This window comes from Rhamphochromis longiceps, linkage group LG19 (genome assembly GCF_057381845.1).
Source record: "Rhamphochromis longiceps isolate RC_006_pf linkage group LG19, R_longiceps_female_GT1.1, whole genome shotgun sequence".
Classification (NCBI taxonomy): domain Eukaryota; kingdom Metazoa; phylum Chordata; class Actinopteri; order Cichliformes; family Cichlidae; genus Rhamphochromis; species Rhamphochromis longiceps.
In genome coordinates this window covers 11,349,319-11,373,827 of record NC_140575.1, presented here as the reverse complement: position 1 = coordinate 11,373,827, position 24,509 = coordinate 11,349,319, and the positions used below count along the sequence as shown (strand labels likewise).

Here is a 24,509-nt window from a genome sequence, read left to right as displayed (position 1 = left end):
CTCAGCCCACTTTGTGTTTTGGGAGGAACAGACAGGATGCTGGAGGCGGGATGTCAGAGACTCCGGCGGGCATTATCCTGATTATCTGCAGACCGGACAGCTTCAGTGACTCGGCCCGCTCGTGTTCAACATATCAGCAGCAGGGTTTCCTTTGAGTTCACCAGGAATTATTATATTTAAGTGATTTGTGTTTACTTTCTGTGCTGATCATATTTATGTAAATGAAATAAAATGTGGTTTTAAGTGAAAGCGCAGCTCACTGTGTGTGTTTGATGTGGGAAAAAATGACAAACAGCAGCTTCATATTTATCCTTTAATCCAGAGACAGGAAGGCACTAACGAGCTGGATCCTGAATAATCACGAGAACCTTTAAAGAAGAGTTAAAGTCCTGATGAAGGAAGCTGTGCTACAACATTCAAACCACCCAGGACCTCTGTGTGGAGGGGCGGAGCCTCCAGGCTCACCGGGCAGGAGTTTTGCACGTCTTATCCAGGCGTCGGGCAGCAGTAAGAGTCACCTGACCTCTGCAGTCTAAGAGTCACCTGACCTCTGCATTCTCTCTCACGGCCAGCAGGGCGACGCTGCCCTCACGCCATGACCTGCTGATGGTCTCGTCCTGAGTCGTGAAGCACTCATGGTGATGTCATGTTCTGGTCTTAATGTTATGGCTGATTGTTCCTCACAGTAAAAACTAAAATTTCTGTCTAAGAAGTAGAAACTGAAATTAAAATCTTCATGCTACATCGTCGTCCACATCATCGTTCTCTGCTCTGATTGGACAGCCTTTTTCTGCAGTGGGAATGGCGTCCGCGGCACTCTCAGGATCCCTGCATTGACGCCACGTATCGCTGACGGATCTCGAAGTTGTCAGCGGGGCGGTTGTAAGCCTTCCACACCGGCTCGCCCACAAACAGCCGCATGGCCTTCGTGTAGTTCTGCAGAAACAAACAGATCAGACAGTCAGGATTCAAACCAGCAACCAAATACGCACTGTACAGGCGCAAGGCGTGTTTTCGTACCATCTCGTCCAGCGTGAAGCGGTGGTAGATACCCGCCGGCAGCGTGATCAGGTCCCCTTTTCTCATGGCGATCCGGATCCACCGGTCCTCCTTGTCCCTGACATCAAAGTAGGCCTGGCCGTCCAGGATGTAGCGGATCTCGTCGTCCAGGTGGAGGTGCTCCTCGAAGAACATCTTCAGCTGCAGGAGAAACAGGAAACCTCTCACTCACTTCAAATAGAGCTCACATTCCAGTTTCAGCACCGCCGACGCTCGAGTGACCCGGGAATCTTTAACACCAGGATTAAATCTGGAGCGTCTCTGCGATACACGAGTCTGACTTGGTGCAACGATTGAGGCGGGAGGAGCCCTCAGCCTGCCTCCATCAGTGCACAGCTGGACTCAGAGGTGCTTCAGACTCCTCTGCATGCGATCATGCGCTGCCACAGTGAAGTCTGAGATGAAGAAGCTCAGAGGACTTTTCCCTCCCTGCAGTGAAAAACCTAAAAAAGGAAGTGTGGTGCTTTTCAAATTAAAAGCTCCGCAGACACAAACACGTGCTGGTACTTGCAGCTTTCAGAGCGCGTGGGTTACCTTCTCCTCGTAGTTGGGCAGAGTGTCCTTGTGGATCGTGATGATGTCCATGTAGGAGTAACCCCGGTCCTTACGGATCTGCTGCAGCTCCGGGTCGCTTTCATAGATGTCGGCGTTCAGCTGCAGGAAACAGGAAGCAGTCAAACCCTTACCTGATGTGTTTAGTGTAGCAGAAAAAGTAAAAAGCACATCAGTGGTTCCCGTATCAGTTACCATGACGATACACCCCAGCAGTGAGTGGACGCCCTTCTTGGTCAGAGTTACATGGATAAGGTGCGTCACAGTGCAGGTATCTGGACTTCACGTGCTCAGCACGTGACCTGTAACACCTGCTCTGTGTGCAGAAAACATGGGTGCTTGAGAGCAGCTTCAGCTCAGTGACCAGCACTGATACCTGCTGTGTCTCAGCTGAACCCTCAGCACATAGTTTTACCTGCTTCAAACCCGAGAACTCTGAGCTGTTCGGGTCCAGCTGGGGATCAAGGGTCTGCACAAACTCCCACCCAGGAACCGCTGACCTTTAACCCGAAAACCTGCACACGTGAGCGGCCTTCTGCGGACTCACCTGCCAGTAAAACACTCCGAGCTCCTTCAGCTGCTCCAGGCTCACCGGCTGGTGCGGCTCCAGCCTGTGCGGCCTCCTCTGGTCCTCCTCGGACCCGTCCATGTACCAGGCCTCCAGACCCATGACGAAACACTTCACAGCTGGACCCGCGCGCTGTCAGACTTTCTTACTGCTGCACGGCTGTTTCGCGTGACTCCGGCAGCACTTCCGGTGTGCTGCTTTCAAGTACCTGGAATGTAGCAGGAAAAATGACGACTGAGAGGTCTGCAGATCTGTGACTGATCATCAACATTCCAGCAGACACCAGCTCCCGTAAAAACATGACAGATTGGAGGGAAAACAAGTTACAGACAAAGAACAGTGAAAAACATTTAATGTTTCAAAACATTATAAATATATGACACCCAGTCTCACAAAGAATGACCCCTGAATGACCAGAGATGATGAGAGAAAACAGAGGAAAGGCAGACAGGAACACTGCCTCTGACATTTCCATTCAGCTGTATTTGTTCTATTATATTGGACTTTAATATATTTTTAACGTATTTTAAAGAAATTTTTACATTTAAAAATCTAATTTGAGTGACAATTTCTTTCATCGCTCAAATTAGAATGAAACGTTTTGTTTAATAGATAATTTAACAATAATAAATTAAAATATTATCTCACACAGGCATAATTTCATAGCGTCAAATAATTTATAGACCCTTTTTTTTTTTTTATCTGACTTAACAACAGAATTTAAAAGCTCATTTATTTTACATAAATCTGGGTCAAGTGTTTCTAGTGCGCAGGCGCAGTTGGTTTACCATAGCAACAGGAGGAGCCATCAGTTGCTGACATGGTGAATGTTTGTAGGTTCTTTTTGGGGGGCTCTTTGTGTTTTTTTAAGTTATTGTTATTTGTATTCCTTTGTTTATTAGCAAAGGAGAGAAAGATGGAGTCTCTTCTTCGACCCGCTGGAAACAGCGCTACGGCGGCTAACAGGCTAACTTTAACGAGTTCTTAGCTTGTTTGATTCGGCAACATTCGAGCGTTCGCGGGTTTAAACTTTTCCATGGTAACGGCGACCTGCACCAATCAAAGACGTCGCTTCAGTGTGTGATTGTGGGTAGAGCAGTTCTTATCCAGGAAATCGTGGGGGGGAAAGCGTTTTTGTCCAAAATAAATGAAATAACGGTTGATGAGGAGAGTTGTGGTTTCCATAGGAACAGATGGCACTGTTTCACAGGGTCGTAGTCAGGCTGCTTTCCATGGTTACAGCACTGTGGCTCAAAATCCCCTCCCTGTGGAGAATATGAGCGCCATGTGTACAGGATCAACAGCACAAACCACAAATATAAAACATACAATGAATTCATGTTGTTGTTGATTTAAAGATGGCTTTTATTCAGAGTTATTAACATGAACCAAAGCAGAGTGTAAACCCTGCCTGTCTGACTGTTTCCAGGCCAAAGCCACGACTGTGAGAGACGCGCTGGCCAAATGAGTGAGACACACACACACACACAGTCTTTATTAAAGTCTGAGTAAGTTAACTTCAGATGCCTGCACTATGATTTGGGGAGGATTTTAATCAGGTAACCATGGTAACTGATACTATAGAACCAACCTGCTCTGGAGCAGATAATGTTCAAGATTAGAGATCCTCATGCGTGACATCCCTACGTACGGACCAATCAGGTCTTTGAAAAATAGCGTCACAGTTTGTGAAGATCCCTCAGAGCTCAGACAGTCTTTGTGTTTATGACGGAGCGTCGGGAAAACATTCGTGTAATGGAATAACGATCATAATCAAACAGAAGTTATATCCCACACAGACTCATTTATCTCCACCGGACAGACGATTGCACAGTTTATCTCAAAGTCTGTGCTCGTCTCTTTTGTTTCACACGCCATCACCACTTTCACTGCCACGGGACGGCGGTCAGACAATAACAGCGCACTTACAACAGTATGTACATGTATGTAATAATGTCTGTGTGTGTGTGTGTGCAGGAGAAGCAGTCAGGAGAGAAACTGAGCGAGGCAAAAGTCGTTAAACTATACGGTCAGATTCCTCCGATAGAGAAGATGGACTCGTCGCTGTCCACGCTGATGAACTGCGAGTGAGTCCTGCAGACGGACGGCGTCTCATCGACTCTCACAGACATCATTTGGGAGCCTAAGAGGGACTCAGACTCAGGAGTTTATAACACAACAGTCCATTAGAGCTGAAATAAAGCTTGCATGCACACGTCTGATTAAACATGTCAGGTGCACTTTTCTCACAGCCGATTGGTCAATTAAAGTGTTCGTGGCGTTTTCAGGCCCGTGTTGCCCGGCTCAGATTCTCAGCCCAGGTTCAGATGCTTCTGCAGGCACGACTCCGAGCAGCTCGACTCAAACGCTGAAACCTGAAGGAGACGCGTAACTACAACTCCCAGGGTGCATTTCACTCGATGAGTCTTTTTAATGGGTTTCAGTTTGAAGACGGTCCCTGAACACTCATCACGAAACACAGAAGCTCGCCGTCAGTGGCTCCACTCACCAATATACATTTAATCTCTGTTTCAAATGAATCAGTTCATTCGCCTCCGATCAGGCCTAAGTTGACAGGTTGCGTTGACGGATGAAGCGGCAGTGTGTGGAGTGTAAATGTTGACTGCGCTTTATAGATCTGCCCACTCATATTAGACAGAACAGCCTTTAATGTCATTGTACATACACAACAGAGTCAGAGCTTCAGTTATTTACAGAACAGTGTGAGGGCCACATGGGAGCAGGAGCGTCAGTGTCTTTGACCTGTTGCTTCTTCCTCCACAGGCAACTGTCTCTGTCCACGAACTGCAAAGAGAAAATAACCAACCTCAACGGCCTGAGTGAGTGACACACACACACAGTCAGTGTGTAATGTGATGTTGTGTCCTTCCAGAGAACCTGAAGATCTTGTCTTTAGGGAGGAACAACATCAGACTGCTCACCGAGCTGGTAAGCCACGAATACGGAGGCTGAGAAGGTGGCCGGTGTGTGTCTGTAAAGCTGTGTGGGTCTCATAACCAGTTGGAGAAGCTGAATGGAATCCAGTGACTGAAGAGCCTGAGAGTCCTGTACATGTCCAACAACCTGGTGAAAGACTGGAGTAAGTTCAAAAAGAACCGAGGCTTCAGGAATACTCACTCAAACCAATTTGTTTTTAAGTTTCTCCTTGTTGCTGATTGGTGGGATCTGGATGTGATGCGTGCAGGTGGTTCGTCGCACCGCTGTTCGTCTTATAACGGACTTTCTCTTTTGTAACAGCAGCTCGGGACTGTGCTGCAGACGCTGGAGAATGCCTCGGCTTCTAACAGCTGTTTGCAGCTGGTCCAATGTTACAGCTTTAAGTGACTCAGAGTTCGTGTTCATACGTTGTGACGGTTCCTTTATGATTTTCAGTGATTCTGATCATTTAAATAAATACTTTTGATTTTTTTAAGAATAATCACTGCTGGAAGGTTTCTCACAGTTGGCTTTAAGATCAGATGATTCAAATATATTGGACGTCTGTGACACGAGGAGCAGAAACGCTGCAGGAAACTACAACAGAGTGCATTCTGGGTAAACTTTCAGGTTTCAGCTGTGCGACTCCTTCAGGTTAGAGGAAGACTGACCAATCAGAAACGAGCTTTACTGTTTCTACTGGACTCTATCGGAGAGTTCTATCAGAGGGGGGCATGTTTGATGTTTCTGTCACAGGGCACTGTTATCAATAAAGTTTAGATAGAAACGAACACGAAAAAATAATAATGAACTTACGCCCCACCCACCGCCTCAGGATCTATCTTCTGATTGGTTACGACGAACATCAATCTGCGGCTTATTCCCTTCCTTGGTAACGGCCTCGGACCCGGAAGTAAACACGTTAGCCGCGAAATGCCAACAGACTGACAGCAGAGAGAACATCTGTCCAGCTGCTGCGATGAAGAGGAGCGCAGACGTGCACGTGAAGCAGGTGAAGCACGTGATCGCGGCTCTGTGCAGGCTGCTGGCGGCCGCGGGGCTGGACTCCGTGCCCCCCCCCGACTCCTTCCGACGGGCCAAGTTTGGAGACGCGGTCCAGGTGAGTCAGGAACACGTCACCGGCCGCTTTATTAGGTACACCTGGTCAACCGCTCGTTTACATAAGTATCCAATTAGCCAATCACAGGACAGCACGTGATGGAGACGAGCTGCTGAAGCTCCAAGAGAAGAAGAAGAAAAGAGATTTAAGAGCTGGGTTTCTGAAATGTCAGAGGGGGGTGGACAGACGAGGAGAAGAGCATCTTTCCCCTCCAGTCAGTAAGAGCTGGTGCTGTGAACGTGGAGCGTGAACCAGCACCAGCACCAGCTCGCTTCATTCACTCATCCACAGCTTGGCTGCAGTGACATCTGCAGGTGACATAGAGGCAGCAAAGGGCTCGATAATCACGCTGAGTTCGGGTTTGTGCGGATGATGCTGGAAGGTGTGCTCAGGGAAGCAGGTGCTGGGATGGTGGGGTGTGACGGGGTCACCACTGTTTTCAATACAATAGAACGGATTTTATTGTAACTATACACACATACAATGAGATTAAAAACAAATAAATAAGGGTTTGTATTTATTGTTACTGTTGTTGCTATTGCACAGCACTGATGGTAATTTGCATAGTCTGTGTACAGAGGGGAGTCGGGGGCTGGCGGGGTCAAACTGTATGGTCAGTGTGAGTTCAGGCTGGTTCAAAATTCAGCCTTCAAGAGATCTGGAGCTGCTAAATGTGTTCCTGAGGACTGACTGCAGTCTTTAGTTTTCCACTGGTGCTTGAACTCAGCGTACACGTCATGTGACGATCCAGGTGATCTTCACCTCAGTGAAAAGAAAGCCACAAATATTAAATGTGTGTAAAGCTTGGACATTTGAACACATCCACACATGTAGTAGTTTCAGGTGTGTGTGTGTGTGTGTGTCACACTTCCTCCTCTTCCTGATTGGACTAACTCAGCGTCTCGCTGGATTTTCAGGAAGATCCGTTTTGGCAGCTGCTCGCCGACATCCTTCAGACCACCAGCGTCGTTTCCTGTGACAGCTCTGAGCCGACAGCAGGTCAGCACTTCTTCATCTCGCCCTAACTTTGCTCGTGCACACTGTATTAGTATTTATTTATTTATTGTCATTGTCAAGAACAATGAAATTGCGTTTGGGGCTTCCATACAACCCAAAAAAAAGAAGAAAATAATAAATACCCCTTAAAACCCAAGTGTACATATTTAACCCAGTGTGACTCCAATGCAATAAGACAATCCTTAGCAATAATGTTCGTAGAAATTCAGACAAAGACCTGAGAAACATGACAAAATACAACAATGCAACCCATTCAATATTATTGTACTGTGAGATATGATATCAGATATGATAGTTATCTATTTAAGAAAGAGGGGGGGGGGCAGGAGGGGGAAGAGAATAAAGATATGATGCACCAATGCAGACCAGTTCATTGCTATTAAGAAGTTGGATATGGTTATTGTCCGTGAGAGGGGGGCAGAGAGTTCAGGAGCCTCACAGCCTGTGGATACAGGCTGTTGGCCAGTCTGGATGTTCTGGCCTGTATAGACCTGTACCTTCTCCCTGAGGGCAGCAGATGGAAAAGGTGGCGTGCAGGGTGATGTTGGTCCCGCAGGATACTGTGCACCCTCCTCAGACAGCGAGTGGGGAAGATATTACTGATCTCTGGCAGACTTGTTCCAATAATTCTGCCAGCTTCTTTCACCACCCGCTGGAGTGCTTGCTGATCGGCCTTGGTGCAGCTGGGGAACCACACTAGAAATCCATACGTCAGAACGCTGCTGATGGCACAGTTGTAGAAGTTCAACATCAGAGATCTGGGAATGTGTGCGCTCCGCAGTCTCCTCAGGTAGTAGAGGCGCTGTTGGGCCTTCCGTACAACTGAGGTGATATGGTTGCCCCAGGACAGGTCCTCGGTCACAGTTACCCCCAAGAATTTAAAACTGCTCACCCTCTCCACCGCCTCACTGCCAATGAAGAGAGGCAGATGGTTGTTATGGCCCCTCTTCCGGAAATCTACAATGATCTCCTTGGTCTTTTTGGTGTTTGTGACGTTTGTGACGTTTGATTGGTGCTTTTCCTCAGAGCGCAGGAAGCTCGTGGCCGCCGGCTTGTGGCAGAGCGGCTTTCACGCTGACTGGATGTATGAGGGAGAAGGAGGAGGCGCAGCCTCCAGCCGGGAACTCCTCCTGGCGCTCGGCTGGCTGCTCGCCACCGGAGCGCTGGAGAGCGTGGTGATGAAGAGAGTGCAAAAGCTGGACAGGATGCTGCTCACGTGCACACCTGTGAGTACCACGGCAGCGTGCAGGTGAGCCTCCCCCATGTGTGCTTACCTGTGTTCTCCCTCTCTGTCAGGTGCTGCCACACCTTCCTGCTGACCTCCATGTAGACTCCGCCTCCCTGAGGAGACTCCAGTGGCTCATTGGCTGCCTGAGACATCAGAGACGGATGCTGCTGTCGATGCTACGAGAGCAAACCCGAGCTCTGCACGCTGTGAGGAAACCTCACCCTTTCATTCACGTGACATTAGAATAATCAGAAACAGCAGTTCCACTTTCAAACAAACTGAGTCAGACACATTTAGCTCAATGACGTGAAACACAATGTTCTATATTATATTATGAACACAACAAGCTCGAAACAGCTTCCCAATTTAGAAATACATCCCAGCACTGACGCTCCCAGTCAGAGCCGTGCTAACCTCCAGCTCACAGGGCTGCTGCGAGCCTGGACCATAAATCCACATTACTGTTTCCACTCATGCCAGGATTTCCACTTTTGTCACGGATATTCTCCACTTCATGTTCACTAAACCAAATTAAACCAACTGTGTGTTCAGGTTCTTTCTGCGAGCGTCACCCCGACGCCGTCCTCTGAGCAGAGCTCGGCTGCACTCGAGGAGGTACGTCTGAGTGTTTCACAAACTCTGTATATGAAAGATGGAGGCAGCTTCCAGCAGTGAGGTCTGTGAGGAAGTGAGCAGATCTCTGAGCTCAGACTAGCTTATGGTCTGTGCGTATTTGGAGATGACGTTGCCTTTAGCGTTACAAGGGAGCAGGAGGAGGGAGGGTTTAGGGCGGGGCTACCAGCTGCTGATTGAACAGTACTGATAAGTTTATAACAGGAGGAGCTGACAGGCGTGTCCTTCTGCTGCAGGACTGCGTTTCTCTGCAGCAGCTGTGCAGCCTCCTGGAGGCGTACCTGAAGTGGAAGCAGGTGGAGGATGTCTTCTGGACTTGGATGGTGCGTTTGTGGTTCTCACACCATGAAAATATGATGAATTTAAAAAAGTAATCAGCTTCACAGCAGAGTGGCTGAAACAGCAATGTTAGAGGAAGTGATGCTGTGTGTGTGTGTGACTGTAGGACAGCGTTGTGGACCTGAAAGATCCCATCACCGGGAGGCCCAAACATCTAACCAATGAGAACCCCAGAGTGTGTTATCATGGAAACAGCAGGCTGGAGAAGCTGGAGGCGGTGCTGCTGGGACTGCCTGCAGCTCAGGTGAGCAGCACGCAGAGGTCAGCCAACACAGGTCCTTACTTTTGTCCTAAATGGGACAGATTTCTCCTCATTAGAAAGCGTTCAGTCAGATGTAGGCACTGAAAACGTCTCGGTTAGGTGGAAATTTGCCCCTTTGTCACAGTGGATCTGTCCCACCCCACATTGACTGCGTCAGTTTCAGAGTGATGCTGATGCATGGAAAACCTGCAGACCGAACCGTGATGTTCCATAGATGTTTAAACTCAAATCGATGCTGTGCGGGCTTCGAGCATTTCCCATGATTCTTTGTTGTTCTGTGCTTTACTCAGATTGCAGGCAGTCGCCTTGACGACATCCAACATAACGGAGCCTAACTCCATTTCAATTTTTAGTTTGAGTTTTATTTATGAAGCACCAAAGCACAGCTGAAGGGTACGGACTCAGTATGCAGCGGCCCAACAATCACACGACCCTCTGTGAGCAGCAGTGGGGAGGAAGAATTCCTTTTTAACAGGAAGTAGCATGAACTAGTTTTTCTCTATCAGTCTTGCAAGAAAGCAGTCTTACATATGTGTTTAATATTGCGTTGAATGACATGTCCTGGTCAACAATGACTCCAAGGTTCCTCACAGCGTTACTGGAGGCCAAGGTAATGCCATCCAGAGGAAGAATCTGCTTAGATACTATATTTCTAAGATTTTCAGGGCCGAGTACAATAACCTCAGTTTTATCTGAATTAAGAAGCAGAAAGTTAGCGGCCATCCAGGTCTTTATGTCTTTAAGACATTCCTGCAGTTTAACTAATTGGTGTGTGTTATCTGGCTTCATGGACAGATAGAGCTGGGTGTCATCTGCAGTGAAAATATGTGCAGTGTTTTCTAATCAGGCTACTTACATGGACGTTTATGGTGTTTATACTGATATTTGTGCTCCTGCAGGGAGGACAGAGGAGACAAGGAGGAGATGGTAAGGACAGAGAAGGAGGAGAGAGGTTTGGCGTCTCCTTGTCCCTCCCTCCTGTTCTCTCCTCCTTCCCATCCATGCCCTCCCTCTCACAAGTCTGCCGAGTGAGGCCTCAGCTGGAGGAGCCGAGGAGGCGCCCGGCCAGAGGCCCCGGTGGGCAGGCGGAGCCTCCAAACGAGCTCCCGGCGTCCGAGGCCGTGGCGCTGCTTCTTCATGCAGAGGCCGTGCTGATGAAGAGGAGGGACGAGCAGAGGCTGACCAACAGGACGAAGCTGCAGGAGCCGATCGGCAGGCTGGAAGAGCTGGTGCTGATTCCACCGTGAGCGTCCAGTTTAAACTGGTGGAGCAGAAGCTGTGAGGACGTTATCGTCTCTGCAGAGACTGAAACAGCTGCTGCATACGAGTCACTCAGAGCATTTAATAACTGATAAACACACACCGTCATAACTGGATATGTTGGTCCGATACATGAAATGTTGTGAAGTCAAACTACAGGCGTCAAAAACATCATTTGCATATTTATTCATTCATCAAATTAAACACAAAGTTGTTTTTAGCAGAGCCAAAAGAGTCACTTTAAATTTAAACATTTTAGAAATTAAACAGATTCCAGCTTCTGATGTTTTCTGTCGTCGGGTAAATTTCTGGGACTTGTCGTCGGGTAAATTTCTGGCGACCGTGGAGACACGTCACGAATTCACCACCAGCAGTTTCTGCATGTACGAATTGAGCCACTTCTGCCTCTCCATGGAGGTGAGCAGCTTGCTCTTCTCCCTGAAAGCCGCGTCGTCGGCCACCACCAGGTTCCTCTTCGCCATCCCGGCTCCCGGAGACGACCATTCTGCAGGCCACGCCCCCTCCACACTACAGACAGAAAACAACACAGTGCACCACTGTTTAAATGGGAGAGTCAATTTTTCCCCGTTTAAGTTTGACTGTTTGTTAATTTAATAATAATAACAACAATAATAATAATAAACCAGTCTTTATTTTTCTATCCAATCAGACTGCTTTGTACAGATAGAAGAGTCTCCCCCTGCTGGACGCTAGAAAGAATGCAGGTTTAATGTTTTTCATCATTGTCCTTCTTTCATATACAGTCTATGATGTTTCATTATGAATTTATCAGTTTTGCCCAGCTGTACCTTGTCTCCGCCCCCTCTGGAGCAAATAGCCACGCCTCCCTCATCAGTCCTGCTTTGCTGTTGGCTGCTGCTCTAAGGCCGGGCGCTGACATCATTTGGATGCTCCAATCACGGAGAGAGATGGAAGGGTAGAGGACGTCCCAGTCGACTCGTTTGTGTTCCTCCGAATCTTCCAAACTTCTGCGATTGGACGAGATCACAGTGACATCACAACGTCATGTAAACATCATTCACACGGCACCCTCAGGCCTCCGTAGGAGGTGAAATCCTCTTTCCAATGTCCGGCAGAGTGTCTGGCTCATTCATTGGTTCGGAGCGTACCCACCTGAGAGGAAGGCGAGGCTGAGGGAAGCCAGACGTCAGCAAGATCATACCCAGAATGCAAAGCAGCGGGACGCACGTGCGGGGAAAAACAGGAAGCTGAGACATCCTAAAAACAAACAGAAGAAGAATTTTCAGTTTCATGAAGCTCGTTGTGATTTCACGTTGCAGCGCCTCCTCCGGAGAATGATGGTCACTGATGTAATTCCTAAACATTTTTATTCTGCATTGAGGACCAAAGTCTGGCTTCAGGTGTGCGCGTCACGTGTTTCAATCTGAGGCTGACAGAGCGGCTGTAAACCACGGCGCCCTGACCCCGAGGTCACCGCTCGCCTCTGGCTCGTTATTTCTCAGGCGACCGTGAAACAGCGAGTTTGAGCCCTAACGAGGAGCTTTTGGTGCCTGGAAGTTAATCGGGCTGAGCTGACCTTTAACCCCGGAGACACCTGTTTGGCATGGCTGTCGTCTCTCTGCAGCGGGCTGACATGGACACGTTCTTAACATTGATTTTTTTTTTCATTATTGTAATATTGCAGGATTCGCTGGCATTGTTTTCATAACGACGACAGCTTCGTGACTTTTTCATAGACCGCAGGTGTCATTTTTTTATCACCGTGGCAACGCTTCCGCAGCTTTCATGAAATATTATTTCCTCAGTCTCTTCAGCACATATAATAATAATAATAATAATAATAATAATAATAATAATAATAATAATAATAATAGTGATTAAATCACATACAGTTAAAAGCGTTTGATTGTTCGGGCGTGATGACAGGCGTCACAGTGACAAAACAAACATTAACGATGATTCAGACGAATGTTCTTAGATGTAAACAGCGGTGATGAAGGAGGCGGCGCCGTCACGTTATACTCAAACTGGGCTCATGTAATCCATTACTCTTTTCACAGGAAGTCGAGTGATGTCACCACTGTGGTGTTTTTTAAATGTAGCTTATTTGACTTATTCGCCTGTGCAGGCGGACACGGACGCTTTTTATACTCCAATCAAGTTAGTTCAGCAATCATGAAGACGTATTCTGATTGGAGCCGATGTGTGCCGTCACGCCTCCGCCAGTTTCACCCTGATCTGATGCCGGACTGAATTTGGCGCACTGTGAGGGACTAACCTGATCTCAAATTCAAATTTTATTTGTCACGTACACAGTCATACACAGTACGATATGCAGTGAAATGCTTGGACAACTGCTCGTGACCTAAAGAAAACAAAAAAGGAAAAGGCTATGAATAAGATAGGAAATAAATATGAAAAATTAAAAAGGGTAAATTTTACTAGGAAGGAATAAAATATAAATTAAGGTTAAAAATGAAATAACTGTACAACACAAATTAGAATGAAGGGTAAATTTAACTGGGAAAGAATAAGATAAAATATATAAATTAAAGTTGAAAATTAAATAACTGTACAACAAAATACACAATATAGAACTATATAAGAATGTATGAAGAAATATAAATAAATATATACACAATAACAGCAGCTGTACAAGTATTAACTGGAAATGAAGAATGTAGTGACCAGTGTTGTGCAATCCACATTATGTCTTATTTCAGTGCCAGTTTGGCACTTCTTACCTGCTGCTCAGGTGTCGCTGTGTCTCCTCGGAGCTGCTCGCGTCACTCGGGGAGAGAAACCAACCAGAAACTGAGCAGAGCTCCAGGCGACTCTGTCCCAGCCGCTCAGATTTCTGCTTCCTGTCAACACAATAAAGTTTGAATAGAAAGAATAGATCCTCACTCGTGCTTCTTGGTTGACGCTTCGCCCTGTGCAGATGAATGGTGGTCTTTCATACTTATATACAGCTTACTGTGGAGGGTCTGAGCCCCCCCCCACACACACGCGCACACACACACACACACTGAAGCATGTACACCCCTCACCAGATCAATCCAGCTGTGGTTCAGTGCCGAGGACGCCGTTAGCTTGTTAGTGTCCCGTTTCAAAGACTGTTAGTCACGGTGCTGCTGCAGAGGGCCAGCGTCCTCATTACAGAGCGTGCGTGTGTGTGTGCATACGTGCAGGACTGTTCATTCGTGCCAAACAGAGAAGCTTTATAGGACGTGAGAAATGTTCTCTCTGGAATAACAAGAAAATAAATCATCATGAAAAACAGAAAACGCGTTCATAAATAGAGACACACACACCTGTCTGAGCTTCCTCCACACTGACAGGTTAACGAGGCGTCCTTATCCACGGTGAAGGCCACTAACACAAACTGTGGGCGATGTGAGCACAGACGTTTCCTGCGTGGCGCTGAAGCACCTCAGATCGTCAAACGTGTCCCAGGGATGATTCCTGCAGGACGTCCCAGAGTTACTGAGGACCACAGCGTCCACGTGCTGCTAGAGGACGGTGGCATCAAAGGTGTTTCAGGTCATTTTACCACAGAGGACCTGCTCCGCCCACCTTCAGTCCCACCTGTCTCCTTTCCCGATCAGCTCGCTGTTGCTGAAACTTCCCGCCCTCCAGTGTGCGGCTGGTGTTTCAACAAACCTTCATATTAATAGAATCTATATTTTATATCAGCGGCCCCCAACCCCCGGGTCACCGTCTGTGAGAGTTGAGGCTCGGGTGTGAAATGTATGTTTTTCAGGGTTTTATTGGTTTTTTAACGTTAACTCTGTTTCTCTGGGTCTGTTCCCGTGTGTTATGAATAATACTGGTTTTATTTGGTTGTATTCATCCGTGAACCTTTAAAGGCCGGTCTGTGAAAATATTGTCGGACATAAACCGGTCTGTGGCGCAAAAAAGGTTTGTGAGCGCCGATTTATATTATTGATCAAACTTAGGCAGAAAATTAAATGAGTCATGATGAGGGTTCCTGATGTGCTCACACTGAGCTTACCTGAGTTATGTGTTTGTGTCTGTGTGTGTTTGGTGGGTCATGAAGCACAAAGATAAAGGTGAAAACAGATTCTGACAGGAAGCTCGTCTCCTTTTAAGGAGCTCGTTATGGGCGCTGCTGGAAATAATGACCACAGACAGGAAGCAGATGTCTAACACCCTCACAGGATAACGAGCAGCAGACGCCGAGCGTGAGCCTCCTCGCCGTGCCTGTGCTCATCAGAAATCCCCGTCGCCGGATTCTGCTGGAAATGATATTTAGGCACTGATCAGACTGGAGAGATGTAGGTGAATCAGGGCGTAGGTGAGTCCTGTTGACTCCATCGTGGACCAAACGCTGAGTGCCTCCTCTCAAAGCTGTCACATGTCACAGACTCTCTCCACCGTCCTGCACGTTTGAACTCTAATTCACTCACTGATAGCAGTGGTTACCATAATTCTGCACGCACACATTTTTATTTGAAGTCATTTATTCTTTAATTCTCTTATTTAGAAAATGGGGAAACTTGAGCTGTGAGAGCTGCAGCTCCTTTCTGTGGATCCTGTGCTGATTCATGTGACGCTGAATCTTCCCAGATATCAGCGGCTGCGAGGTTGTTGTACCGTCAGCATTTCTGCTGCTTCATCAGTGTTGGAGTTGTTTGGATGGAGCCTTCGGTCACTGACAGGTCGCCCCCTGGTGTCAGCAGTGCGCCTACAGGACTGGAAAGTGCAACAAAAACTTCAAAATAAGAGTTGTGTTACCAAAGCGGTAAAACTCTGAGGATCTTGTGACCCAGCGAGAAACATTACAGGACACAGCATTGGTAACAGGCGCTTTATTAACAGCAGGGACAGCGTGAGATGACTTTTGGAGTGTGGTTGGGTTTTGTTTGAGGACGAGACGTCAGAGTCTACCCGACCACAGAGGGATCGAGCGGGCCTCAGACAGTCACCCCTAACTCAGCCAATCACAATATCTCATTTTTACTAAATACTATTCCAGGTCTTAGAGAAAATGATTCGCATCGTTTCCAAAAACTTGACTTTCCCTTTCGGTTAAATTCGTCGCAGAGAGTAGCATCGTGTATCCAAAGGCCATAAACAGTACAAACATGATCATATATGTGGATGCTAGCATTACATGTGAGTCCTGCCGCAGTGGGCGGGGTTCCAGACCCCTGCCCGCTGTGAGCTCAGTTTGTCTTTGTTTTCTTGTGTTTTGTCGAGCTGCTCGTGTTTCGCCATGGCTGAACTTCCTGTTGTCCTGCGTGCTCTCGTCCACGTCAGGCTTCGAATGACACCTGAGGTGGAAACGCTTCATTTTTGCTTCCCTCCTCTCAGCATCTCCGCTGCTGCTGATGGGGGAGGAGCTACAAGCTGATCAGGCTCTCCTCCTTCACCCTGGGCTCCTCGGTGTCAGCGGGCGCCATGTCTGCAGGGATGAAGCATTCTGCAGGTGGAGCCGGCGGCGGGTCAAGGGGACAGGTGCGGCGGGGCGGGGCGTCGGTGGGTTGATCGGCGGGGTGATAGACGAAGCAGTAGGCTCCTGGCTGGCAGCCACTCTTCACGCTGAGGGCGAGCTCTGTTTGGGCCACGGGGTGATGGATGCCATCGATGTACACGCTGAGGGTGTAGGAGTCTGCAGAGGAGAAACACGAGTCACTTCCTGCTCAGACAGGAACCAACATGTCCAAACTGGTCGCAGCATGGCAGTAAAAACCAAACCAGAGAGGAACACATGGTGTCCTCCATCGCCTCACAAAGCAAGAAACAGCCAGCAGATTATTGCAAGAAAGCCAACGCAAAGTCGGCGAGGGAGCTGGAATACACGGGTCAGCAGACAGAACACAAGAGAGGTGGAGTGCAGGCAGGGCGGAGCGGGTGGAGGGGGTGGAGATGAGCGTGACACAAGGACAGCAGCAGGAGGGAAAGAAGGTTTAAAGGTGGAGATGGTGGAGCTGAAGGTGTTCACTGAGAGTGAGCAACAGGGGCCGCTCAGTCAGAGGGTCTGAGCATGTGCAGATGAGGGAGGGTGGAGGATGAAGATGGAACAGAGGAAGACCTCAGAGTAGGTTCATGGATGCAGAAGAAGGACATGCAGAGGAGGATGCTGGGATAGGAGGAGATGGATCAGGACCGGACGTCTGGAGCCTGGTTTGATTTTCTTACTCTTCTCTTGATTGATAATATTTTATTTCAAAAAGATGAACCTCCAGGTGATGCTGGAGTACATCGAGCAGGTCGGACGATGCCTCTGATTTTTATCTTAGAACTATCGTTAACCAAAACGACACAATAAGAAGAGACGATCTCAAAAACAAGGCTGCAGCCACCTGCCAGGAAAAAACTGATTGTTCAGAGGTTGCTTTGAATATTTTCACTTTTCCAACTGGAAGTAGTCGCAGTGACCTGGGGTCACCCGGAGGTTACGCATGTAGCTCCCTCTGAGTAACCCCCTGTCAATCACACGGTGACTGCACAGGTTGCCTCGTGGGTGCAAGCCTGTCTCCACTTAACTGCAGCCACCGTGACGCAGATAGGTGACCCCAGGTGGGCAGGGATAGCTCAGTAGGTAGAGTGGTGGCCCCATGATTGGAAGGTCGGGGGTTCGACTCCACTGAACGGCTACCCTGAGGTACCCCTGAGCAAGGTACCGTCCCTACACACTGCTCCCCGGGCGCTGCACTGGTGGCTGCCTACTGCTTCACTGGGTGAATGGGTTAAATGCAGAGGAACTATTTCCCTATGGGGACTAACACGCACACTTTTACTTTTTTTAGGTGAGAGCTGGCAGTGCACCAACAGGAAAACCCAGAGAGCCAATCTGCTGTGTGTGAAGAGCTTCATCTGAGCAGATGTGTGCTGATGTTCACTGATTCTGACTGCCAGAGGAAGAAAGCTGCTTTGCGTTGTCCCCGCCGTGACGGCCGACGTGGGGTTACCTTGTTCGAAGCGTGCGGCGCACTGCTCAGAGAGCTGCTGGATGGTGGTCATGGGGAGGACGCCCAGAGTTTTGGGGTTGGCTCCGATCTCGGGGCAGCATATCGTCAGGAAGTCCTGCAGAGAAGCAGAGAGGTCTGAGCGCTCACTCGCCTGCATACGGTTTTTTGTAATGTACAGAGATTTGTTTCTGGATTCAGTTTTGGTTTTATCATTGCGTGTGTCCCTGAGTCTTCTGTTACTTTGAGTTTCCTGTTTTACTTTGACTTTTAGTTTGACTTCCTGCCATGTGGTTATCTTCACCTGTGCTTTGTCTCAAATACGTCCGTTAACTAAATGAGTTTCAGGTTATTTTAAACTCTGAGTGTATTTTAGCTTCAGCATCGGATTTTCTGGTTTAAGTTTAGATTTTTTAACAGTTTGAAAACATTTTAATTTCATTTTTTAATAATAAAATTAATATTTTTTTAATTATTGTAACGTGGAGGATGTCTGCCAGAAACACAGTTTAGAAGTTCAGAGCAGATATTACAGTCCACACAAACCACAAACAGATTCACTAAAACCTCCAAACTGACCAATACTAGAGCTACAGAACTCACGGAGTACCTCAGGGTTCCCTGCTGGGTCCCTTTCCTTTGTCTAACAGCCGTGTTTTTACCAGGCAGCGGTCGACTGTCTGAGAGATTCTGCCACAGTTGGAGATTCTTACAGTCTCGCATGCAGCTGCAACGTCTTTGCTTTGAGCGGAGAACATCTGTCTTCTTACGTAGTTTCTAAATCCTAAATTTAGTTACTTTACAAATGATTTCACCGAGATGCCGTTTGAGGTGACGTTGAATCTTATAACCTTGTTTAAGACCTTCCAGTAATAATTCTCACACTTAGACTTTTACTGTGCACACATGTGGCTCCTCCTCCTTGAATCGCTACCTTATCGTGGTGGAGGGGTTTGTGTGTCACAGGGATCCCAGGGGCTATGTTTTCTGGGGGCTTTTGCCCCCTGGTAGGGTCTCCCATGGCAAATTGGCCCTGGGTGAGGGACCAGACAAAGAGCGATTCATAAGACCCTTATGAAAAGGACACCGAGGGAACAGTTTACCCTGCCCGGGATAGGGTTACCGGGGCCTCGCCCTGGAGCCATGCCCGGGGAGGGTGCCCGAGGGCGAGCGTCTGGTGGCCGGGCCTTAGTCCATGGGGCCCGGCCGGGCACAGCCCGAAGAGGAGACATGGGCCCATCCTCCCGCAGGCCCACCACCCGCAGGAGGCACCATAGGGGTCGGGTGCATTGTGTGCTGGGTGGCGGCCAGGAGCGGAGGCCCTGGCGGACTGACCCCCGGCTGCCAAGACTGGCAATAGGGACATGGAATGTCACCTCTCTGGTGGGGAAGGAGCCTGAGTTAGTGCGTGAGGTTGAGAGGTACCGGCTAGATATAGTCGGGCTCACCTCTACACATGGCTTGGGCTCTGGAACCAGTCTCCTGGAGAGGGGCTGGACTCTGTCTCAGTCTGGAATTGCCCTTGGTGAGAGGCGGCGGGCTGGGGTGGGTATCCTAATATCCCCTCGGCTTGCTGCCGGTACGTTGGGGTTTTTCCCGGTGGACGAGAGGGTTTGTTCCCTGCGCCTTAGGGTCGGGGAACAGGTCCTGACTGTCATCTGCGCTTATGCGCCGAGTGGCAGTTCAGAGTACCCAGCCTTCTTAGAGTCCCTGGGGGGGGGGGGGGGGTGCTGGAGGGTGCTCCACCTGGAGACTCTGTTGTCCTGCTGGGAGACTTCAATGCTCACGTGGGTAACGACAGCGAGACCTGGAGGGGCGTGATTGGGAGGAACGGCCTCCCTGATCTGAACCCGAGCGGTGCTCTGTTATTGGACTTCTGTGCTAATCACAGTTTGGCCATAACGAACACCCTGTTCGAACATAAGAGTGTCCATAAGTGCACGTGGCACCAGGACGCTCTAGGCCGTAGGTCGATGATCGATTTTGTAATCGTATCAGCAGACCTGCGACAATATGTTCTGGACACTCGGGTAAAGAGAGGGGCTGAGCTGTCAACTGATCACCACCTGGTGGTGAGTTGGATCAGGTGGCGGGGGAAGACGCTGGACAGACCTGGTGCACCTAAACGCGTAGTGAGGGTGTGCTGGGAACGTCTAGCAGAGGCCCCAGTCCGCGAGATCTTCAACGCACACCTCCGGCAGAGCTTCAACAGCATTCCGAGGGAGACTGGGGACATTGAGTCCGAATGGACCATGTTCAGCGTCTCCATTGCCGAAGCTGCTGCATTGAGCTGCGGCCGCAAGGTGGTTGGTGCCTGCCGTGGTGGTAATCCCCGAACCAAATGGTGGATACCAGAGGTGAAGGGAGCCACTAGGCTGAAGAAGGAGTCCTATCGGGCTTGGTTAGCCTGTGGGACTCCGGAGGCAGCCGACAGGTATCGACAGGCCAAGCGGGCAGTGGCTGAAGCAAAAACTCGGGTGTGGGAGGAGTTCGGAGAGGCCATGGAAAAAGACTTTCGGACTGCCTCGAAGAGATTCTGGCAAACCGTCAGACGTCTCAGGAGGGGAAAGCGGTGCTCTACCTGCACTGTGTATAGTGCTGGCGGAGCGCTGCTGACGTCGACTGAGAAAATTGTCAGGCGGTGGAAGGAATACTTCGAGGACCTCCTTAATCCCACTGACACGTCTTCCGAGGAGGAAGCAGAGTCTGGGGATGAGGGGAATGACCCGCCAATTTCCGGGGGCGAGGTCACTGAGGCAGTTAAACAACTCCTTGGTGGCAGAGCCCCTGGTGTTGATGAGGTCCGCCCCGAGTTCCTGAAGGCTCTGGACGTTGTAGGGCTGTCCTGGTTGACACGCCTCTGCAATGTTGCGTGGAGATCAGGGGCAGTACCTGTGGACTGGCAGACCGGGGTGGTGGTCCCCATCTTTAAGAAAGGGGACCGGAGGGTGTGTTCCAACTACAGGGGGATCACACTCCTCAGCCTCCCTGGGAAAGTCTATGCCAGGGTGCTGGAACGGAGAGTTCGTCTGTTAGTCGAACCTCGGATACAGGAGGAACAATGCGGTTTCCGTCCTGGTCGCGGAACACTGGACCAGCTCTTTATCCTCTCCAGGATACTTGAGGGTGCATGGGAGTTTGCCCAACCAGTCTACATGTTTTTTGTGGACTTGGAGAAGGCATTCGACCGTGTCCCTCGGGGTGTCCTGTGGGAGGTGTTGCGGGAATATGGGGTGTCTGGCCCATTGCTACGGGCCATTCGATCCCTATACAACCGTTGCAAGAGCTTGGTTCGCATTGCCGGCAATAAGTCGGACTCGTTCCCGGTGGGTGATGGGCTCCGCCAGGGCTGCCCTTTGTCACCGGTTCTGTTCATAATTTTTATGGACAGGATTTCTAGGCGCAGCCAAGTGGCGGAGGGCTTTCGCTTTGGTGGCCTCAGAATCTCATCTCTGATTTTTGTGGATGATGTGGTTCTGTTGGCTTCATCGGGTGAGGGCCTCCAGCTCGCACTGGAACGGTTCGCAGCCGAGTGTGAAGCAGCGGGAATGAGGATCAGCACCTCCAAATCTGAGGCCATGGTTCTCAGCCGGAAAAGGGTGGAGTGCCCACTCCGGGTCGGGGATGAGTTCCTGCCCCAAGTGGAGGAGTTCAAGTATCTCGGGGTCTTGTTCGCGAGTGATGGGAGAAGGGAGCCGGAGATCGACAGACGGATTGGGGCTGCAGCTGCAGTAATGCGGACGCTGCACCGGTCCGTCGTGGTGAAGAGGGAGCTGAGTGTAAAAGCAAAGCTCTCAATTTACCGGTCGGTCTACGTCCCTACCCTCACCTATGGCCACGAGCTGTGGGTAGTGACCGAAAGAACGAGATCGCGGATACAAGCGGCAGAAATGAGCTTCCTCCGAAGGGTGGCTGGCCTCTCCCTTAGAGATAGGGTGAGAAGTTCGGCCATCCGGGAGGGGCTCAGAGTAGAGCAGCTGCTGCTCCACATCGAAAGGAGCCAGCTGAGGTGGTTCGGGCATCTGACAAGGATGCCCCCTGGGCGCCTCCTGGGTGAGGTGTTCCAGGCATGTCCCACCGGGAGGAGGCCCCGGGGCAGACCCAGGACACGCTGGAGAGATTATATCTCTCGGCTGGCCTGGGAACGCCTTGGTATTCCCCCGGATAAGCTGGAGGAGGTGGATGGGGAGAGGGAGGTCTGGGCCTCTTTGCTTAGGCTGCTGCCCCCGCGACCCGGCCCCGGACAAAGCGGATGAGGATGGATGGATGGATGGACACATGTGGCTCCTCCCACCGTCCACAGACATGCAGTCAGCAGGTCTGAATGTGATTGGCTTGCCTTGGTGGGTACCAGAGGAAGGGGGTGCCTACTGGGGTCAGCGGGGGAGCTGGCCCTAGGGAGGGGCATCCTCCCCTGCCTCCTTTTCCTCCCCATCCCCGGCTACCTCCCTCTTCCCGCTCCACCACACTCACCCACACAGGTAGGGCCTTGGGGTGCGGGTGTCTCACCAGGGTGCAGGGGAGACATTCCCCCCCCTCTGTCCCCTTCTGGCCACCTGTGCCTCAATTTTATCTCACAACTTAGACATCCACATTACTTACACTCTCATAACACACACATATATACAGTGGGGCAAAAAAGTATTTAGTCAGCCACCGATTGTGCAAGTTCCCCCACTTAAAATGATGACAGAGGTCAGTAAATTGCACCAGAGGTACACTTCAACTGTGAGAGACAGAATGTGAAAAAAAAATCCATGAATTCACATGGTAGGATTTGTAAAGAATTTATTCGTAAATTAGGGTGGAAAATAAGTATTTGGTCACCTCAAACAAGGAAAATCTCTGGCTCTCACAGACCTGTAACGTCTTCTGTAAGAAGCTTTTCTGTCCCCCACTCGTTACCTGTATGAATGGCACCTGTTTGAACTCATCATCTGTATAAAAGACACCTGTCCACAGCCTCAAACAGTCAGACTCCAAACTCCGCCATGGCCAAGACCAAAGAGCTTTCGAAGGACACCAGGAAAAGTATTGTAGACCTGCACCAGACTGGGAAGAGTGAATCTACAATAGGCAAGCAGCTTGGTGTGAAAAAATCAACTGTGGGAGCAATCATCAGAAAATGGAAGACATACAAGACCACTGATAATCTCCCTCGATCTGGGGCTCCACGCAAGATCTCATCCCGTGGGGTCAAAATGATCATGAGAACGGTGAGCAAAGATCCCAGAACCACACGGGGGGACCTGGTGAATGACCTGCAGAGAGCTGGGACCAAAGTAACAAAGGTCACCATCAGTAACACACTACAACGGCAGGGAATCAAATCCCGCAGTGCCAGACATGTTCCGCTGCTGAAGCCAGTGCATGTCCAGGCCCGTCTGAAGTTTGCCAGAGAGCACATGGATGATACAGCAGAGGATTGGGAGAATGTCATGTGGTCAGATGAAACCAAAGTAGAACTTTTTGGTATAAACTCAACTCGTCGTGTTTGGAGGAAGAAGAATACTGAGTTGCATCCCAAGAACACCATACCTACTGTGAAGCATGGGGGTGGAAACATCATGCTATGGGGCTGTTTTTCTGCCAAGGGGACAGGACGACTGATCCGTGTTAAGGACAGAATGAATGGGGCCATGTATCGTGAGATTTTGAGCCAAAACTCCTTCCATCAGTGAGAACTTTGAAGATGAAACGAGGCTGGGTCTTCCAACATGGCAATGATCCAAAACACACCGCCCAGGCAACAAAGGAGTGGCTCCGTAAGAAGCATTTGAAAGTCCTGGAGTGGCCTAGCCAGTCTCCAGACCTCAACCCCATAGAAAATCTGTGGCGGGAGTTGAAAGTCCGTGTTGCTCGGCGACAGCCCCAAAACATCACTGCTCTCGAGAAGATCTGCATGGAGGAATGGGCCAAAATACCAGCTACTGTGTGTGCAAACCTGGTAAAGACCTATAGTAAACGTTTGACCTCTGTTATTGCCAACAAAGGTTATGTTACAAAGTATTGAGTTGTATTTTTGTTATTGACCAAATAGTTATTTTCCACCCTGATTTACGAATAAATTCTTTACAAATCCTACCATGTGAATTCATGGATTTTTTTTTCACATTCTGTCTCTCACAGTTGAAGTGTACCTCTGGTGCAAATTAATGACCTCTGTCATCATTTTAGGTGGGGGAACTTGCACAATCGGTGGCTGACTAAATACTTTTTTGCCCCACTGTATAGGGCCTTGAGGGTAGGCACGTTAACGGCGTCCAGTGGACGGTCTGTGTACTCAAACCTACCTCTGGTGCCGGTGCCCACCTCTCAATTTTAAATCCATGTAGACATTGAGGGTTCTCGGGAGGGGCCGTGCTAACACCCGCTGCTCTCTAGCAGCAGCACCATGCTCTCCCTTGTTTTAAATGCACTTTAGAGCAACACGCAGCAACACTACACCTGAGCGGGAGGAGGAAGGTATGGGGTCTTCACACACCCCCGTTCTCTACTGGCCATCGGGGCGGGGTGGCTGGGAGGAGATGTTGACTGTCCGATTGGCCTCCCTGCTGCTGCGGAGCCTGGGACGGTCTGCTTGCCTCCACCTCGGGGGGAAGGGTAACATCTCTTGG

At 49.4% G+C, this 24,509-nt stretch overlaps 4 protein-coding genes across 5 annotated transcripts in view; 1 reads left to right on the top strand and 3 right to left on the bottom strand.

The window, feature by feature from the left end:
* Positions 1-299: 299 nt before the first annotated feature.
* Positions 300-2,378, bottom strand: adi1 (acireductone dioxygenase 1). The gene is made up of 4 exons (XM_085390612.1): positions 2,159-2,378; positions 1,594-1,713; positions 1,021-1,200; positions 300-936 (listed from the first exon to the last, which is right to left on the bottom strand). Exons 1-4 carry the CDS (start codon positions 2,279-2,281, stop codon positions 820-822), a joined length of 540 nt encoding a protein of 179 aa, XP_085246738.1. The 5' UTR covers positions 2,282-2,378; the 3' UTR covers positions 300-819.
* A 3,433-nt stretch (positions 2,379-5,811) lies between these two features.
* tedc1 (tubulin epsilon and delta complex 1) lies at positions 5,812-11,144 on the top strand. The gene is made up of 8 exons (XM_085390609.1): positions 5,812-6,236; positions 7,154-7,235; positions 8,280-8,479; positions 8,550-8,687; positions 9,034-9,096; positions 9,351-9,437; positions 9,560-9,697; positions 10,615-11,144. Exons 1-8 carry the CDS (start codon positions 6,096-6,098, stop codon positions 10,960-10,962), a joined length of 1,197 nt encoding a protein of 398 aa, XP_085246735.1. The 5' UTR covers positions 5,812-6,095; the 3' UTR covers positions 10,963-11,144.
* Positions 11,145-11,309: 165 nt separating this feature from the next.
* On the bottom strand, positions 11,310-15,634 carry pth2 (parathyroid hormone 2). Of its 2 annotated transcripts, XM_085390611.1 has the most exons (4): positions 13,702-15,634; positions 12,110-12,214; positions 11,785-11,964; positions 11,310-11,503 (listed from the first exon to the last, which is right to left on the bottom strand). In XM_085390611.1, the coding sequence occupies exons 2-4, from the start codon at positions 12,211-12,213 to the stop codon at positions 11,329-11,331; spliced, it is 459 nt and encodes a 152-aa protein (XP_085246737.1). In that variant the 5' UTR covers position 12,214; positions 13,702-15,634; the 3' UTR covers positions 11,310-11,328. The 2 variants fall into 2 exon arrangements, with proteins under 2 accessions (XP_085246737.1, XP_085246736.1); XM_085390610.1 differs by lacking the exon at positions 13,702-15,634 and having other exon boundaries at positions 12,110-12,799.
* Positions 15,635-15,774: 140 nt separating this feature from the next.
* rin3 (Ras and Rab interactor 3) overlaps positions 15,775-24,509 on the bottom strand; it is a 31,299-nt gene continuing 22,564 nt past the window's right edge. Inside the window, exons 13-14 of the mRNA XM_085390603.1 lie at positions 17,896-18,010; positions 15,775-16,592 (exon numbers count right to left, since the gene is read on the bottom strand). Coding sequence (XP_085246729.1) covers positions 16,324-16,592; positions 17,896-18,010 — 384 coding nt within the window. The 3' untranslated portion in view covers positions 15,775-16,323. The remainder of the gene's footprint in view (positions 16,593-17,895; positions 18,011-24,509) is intronic.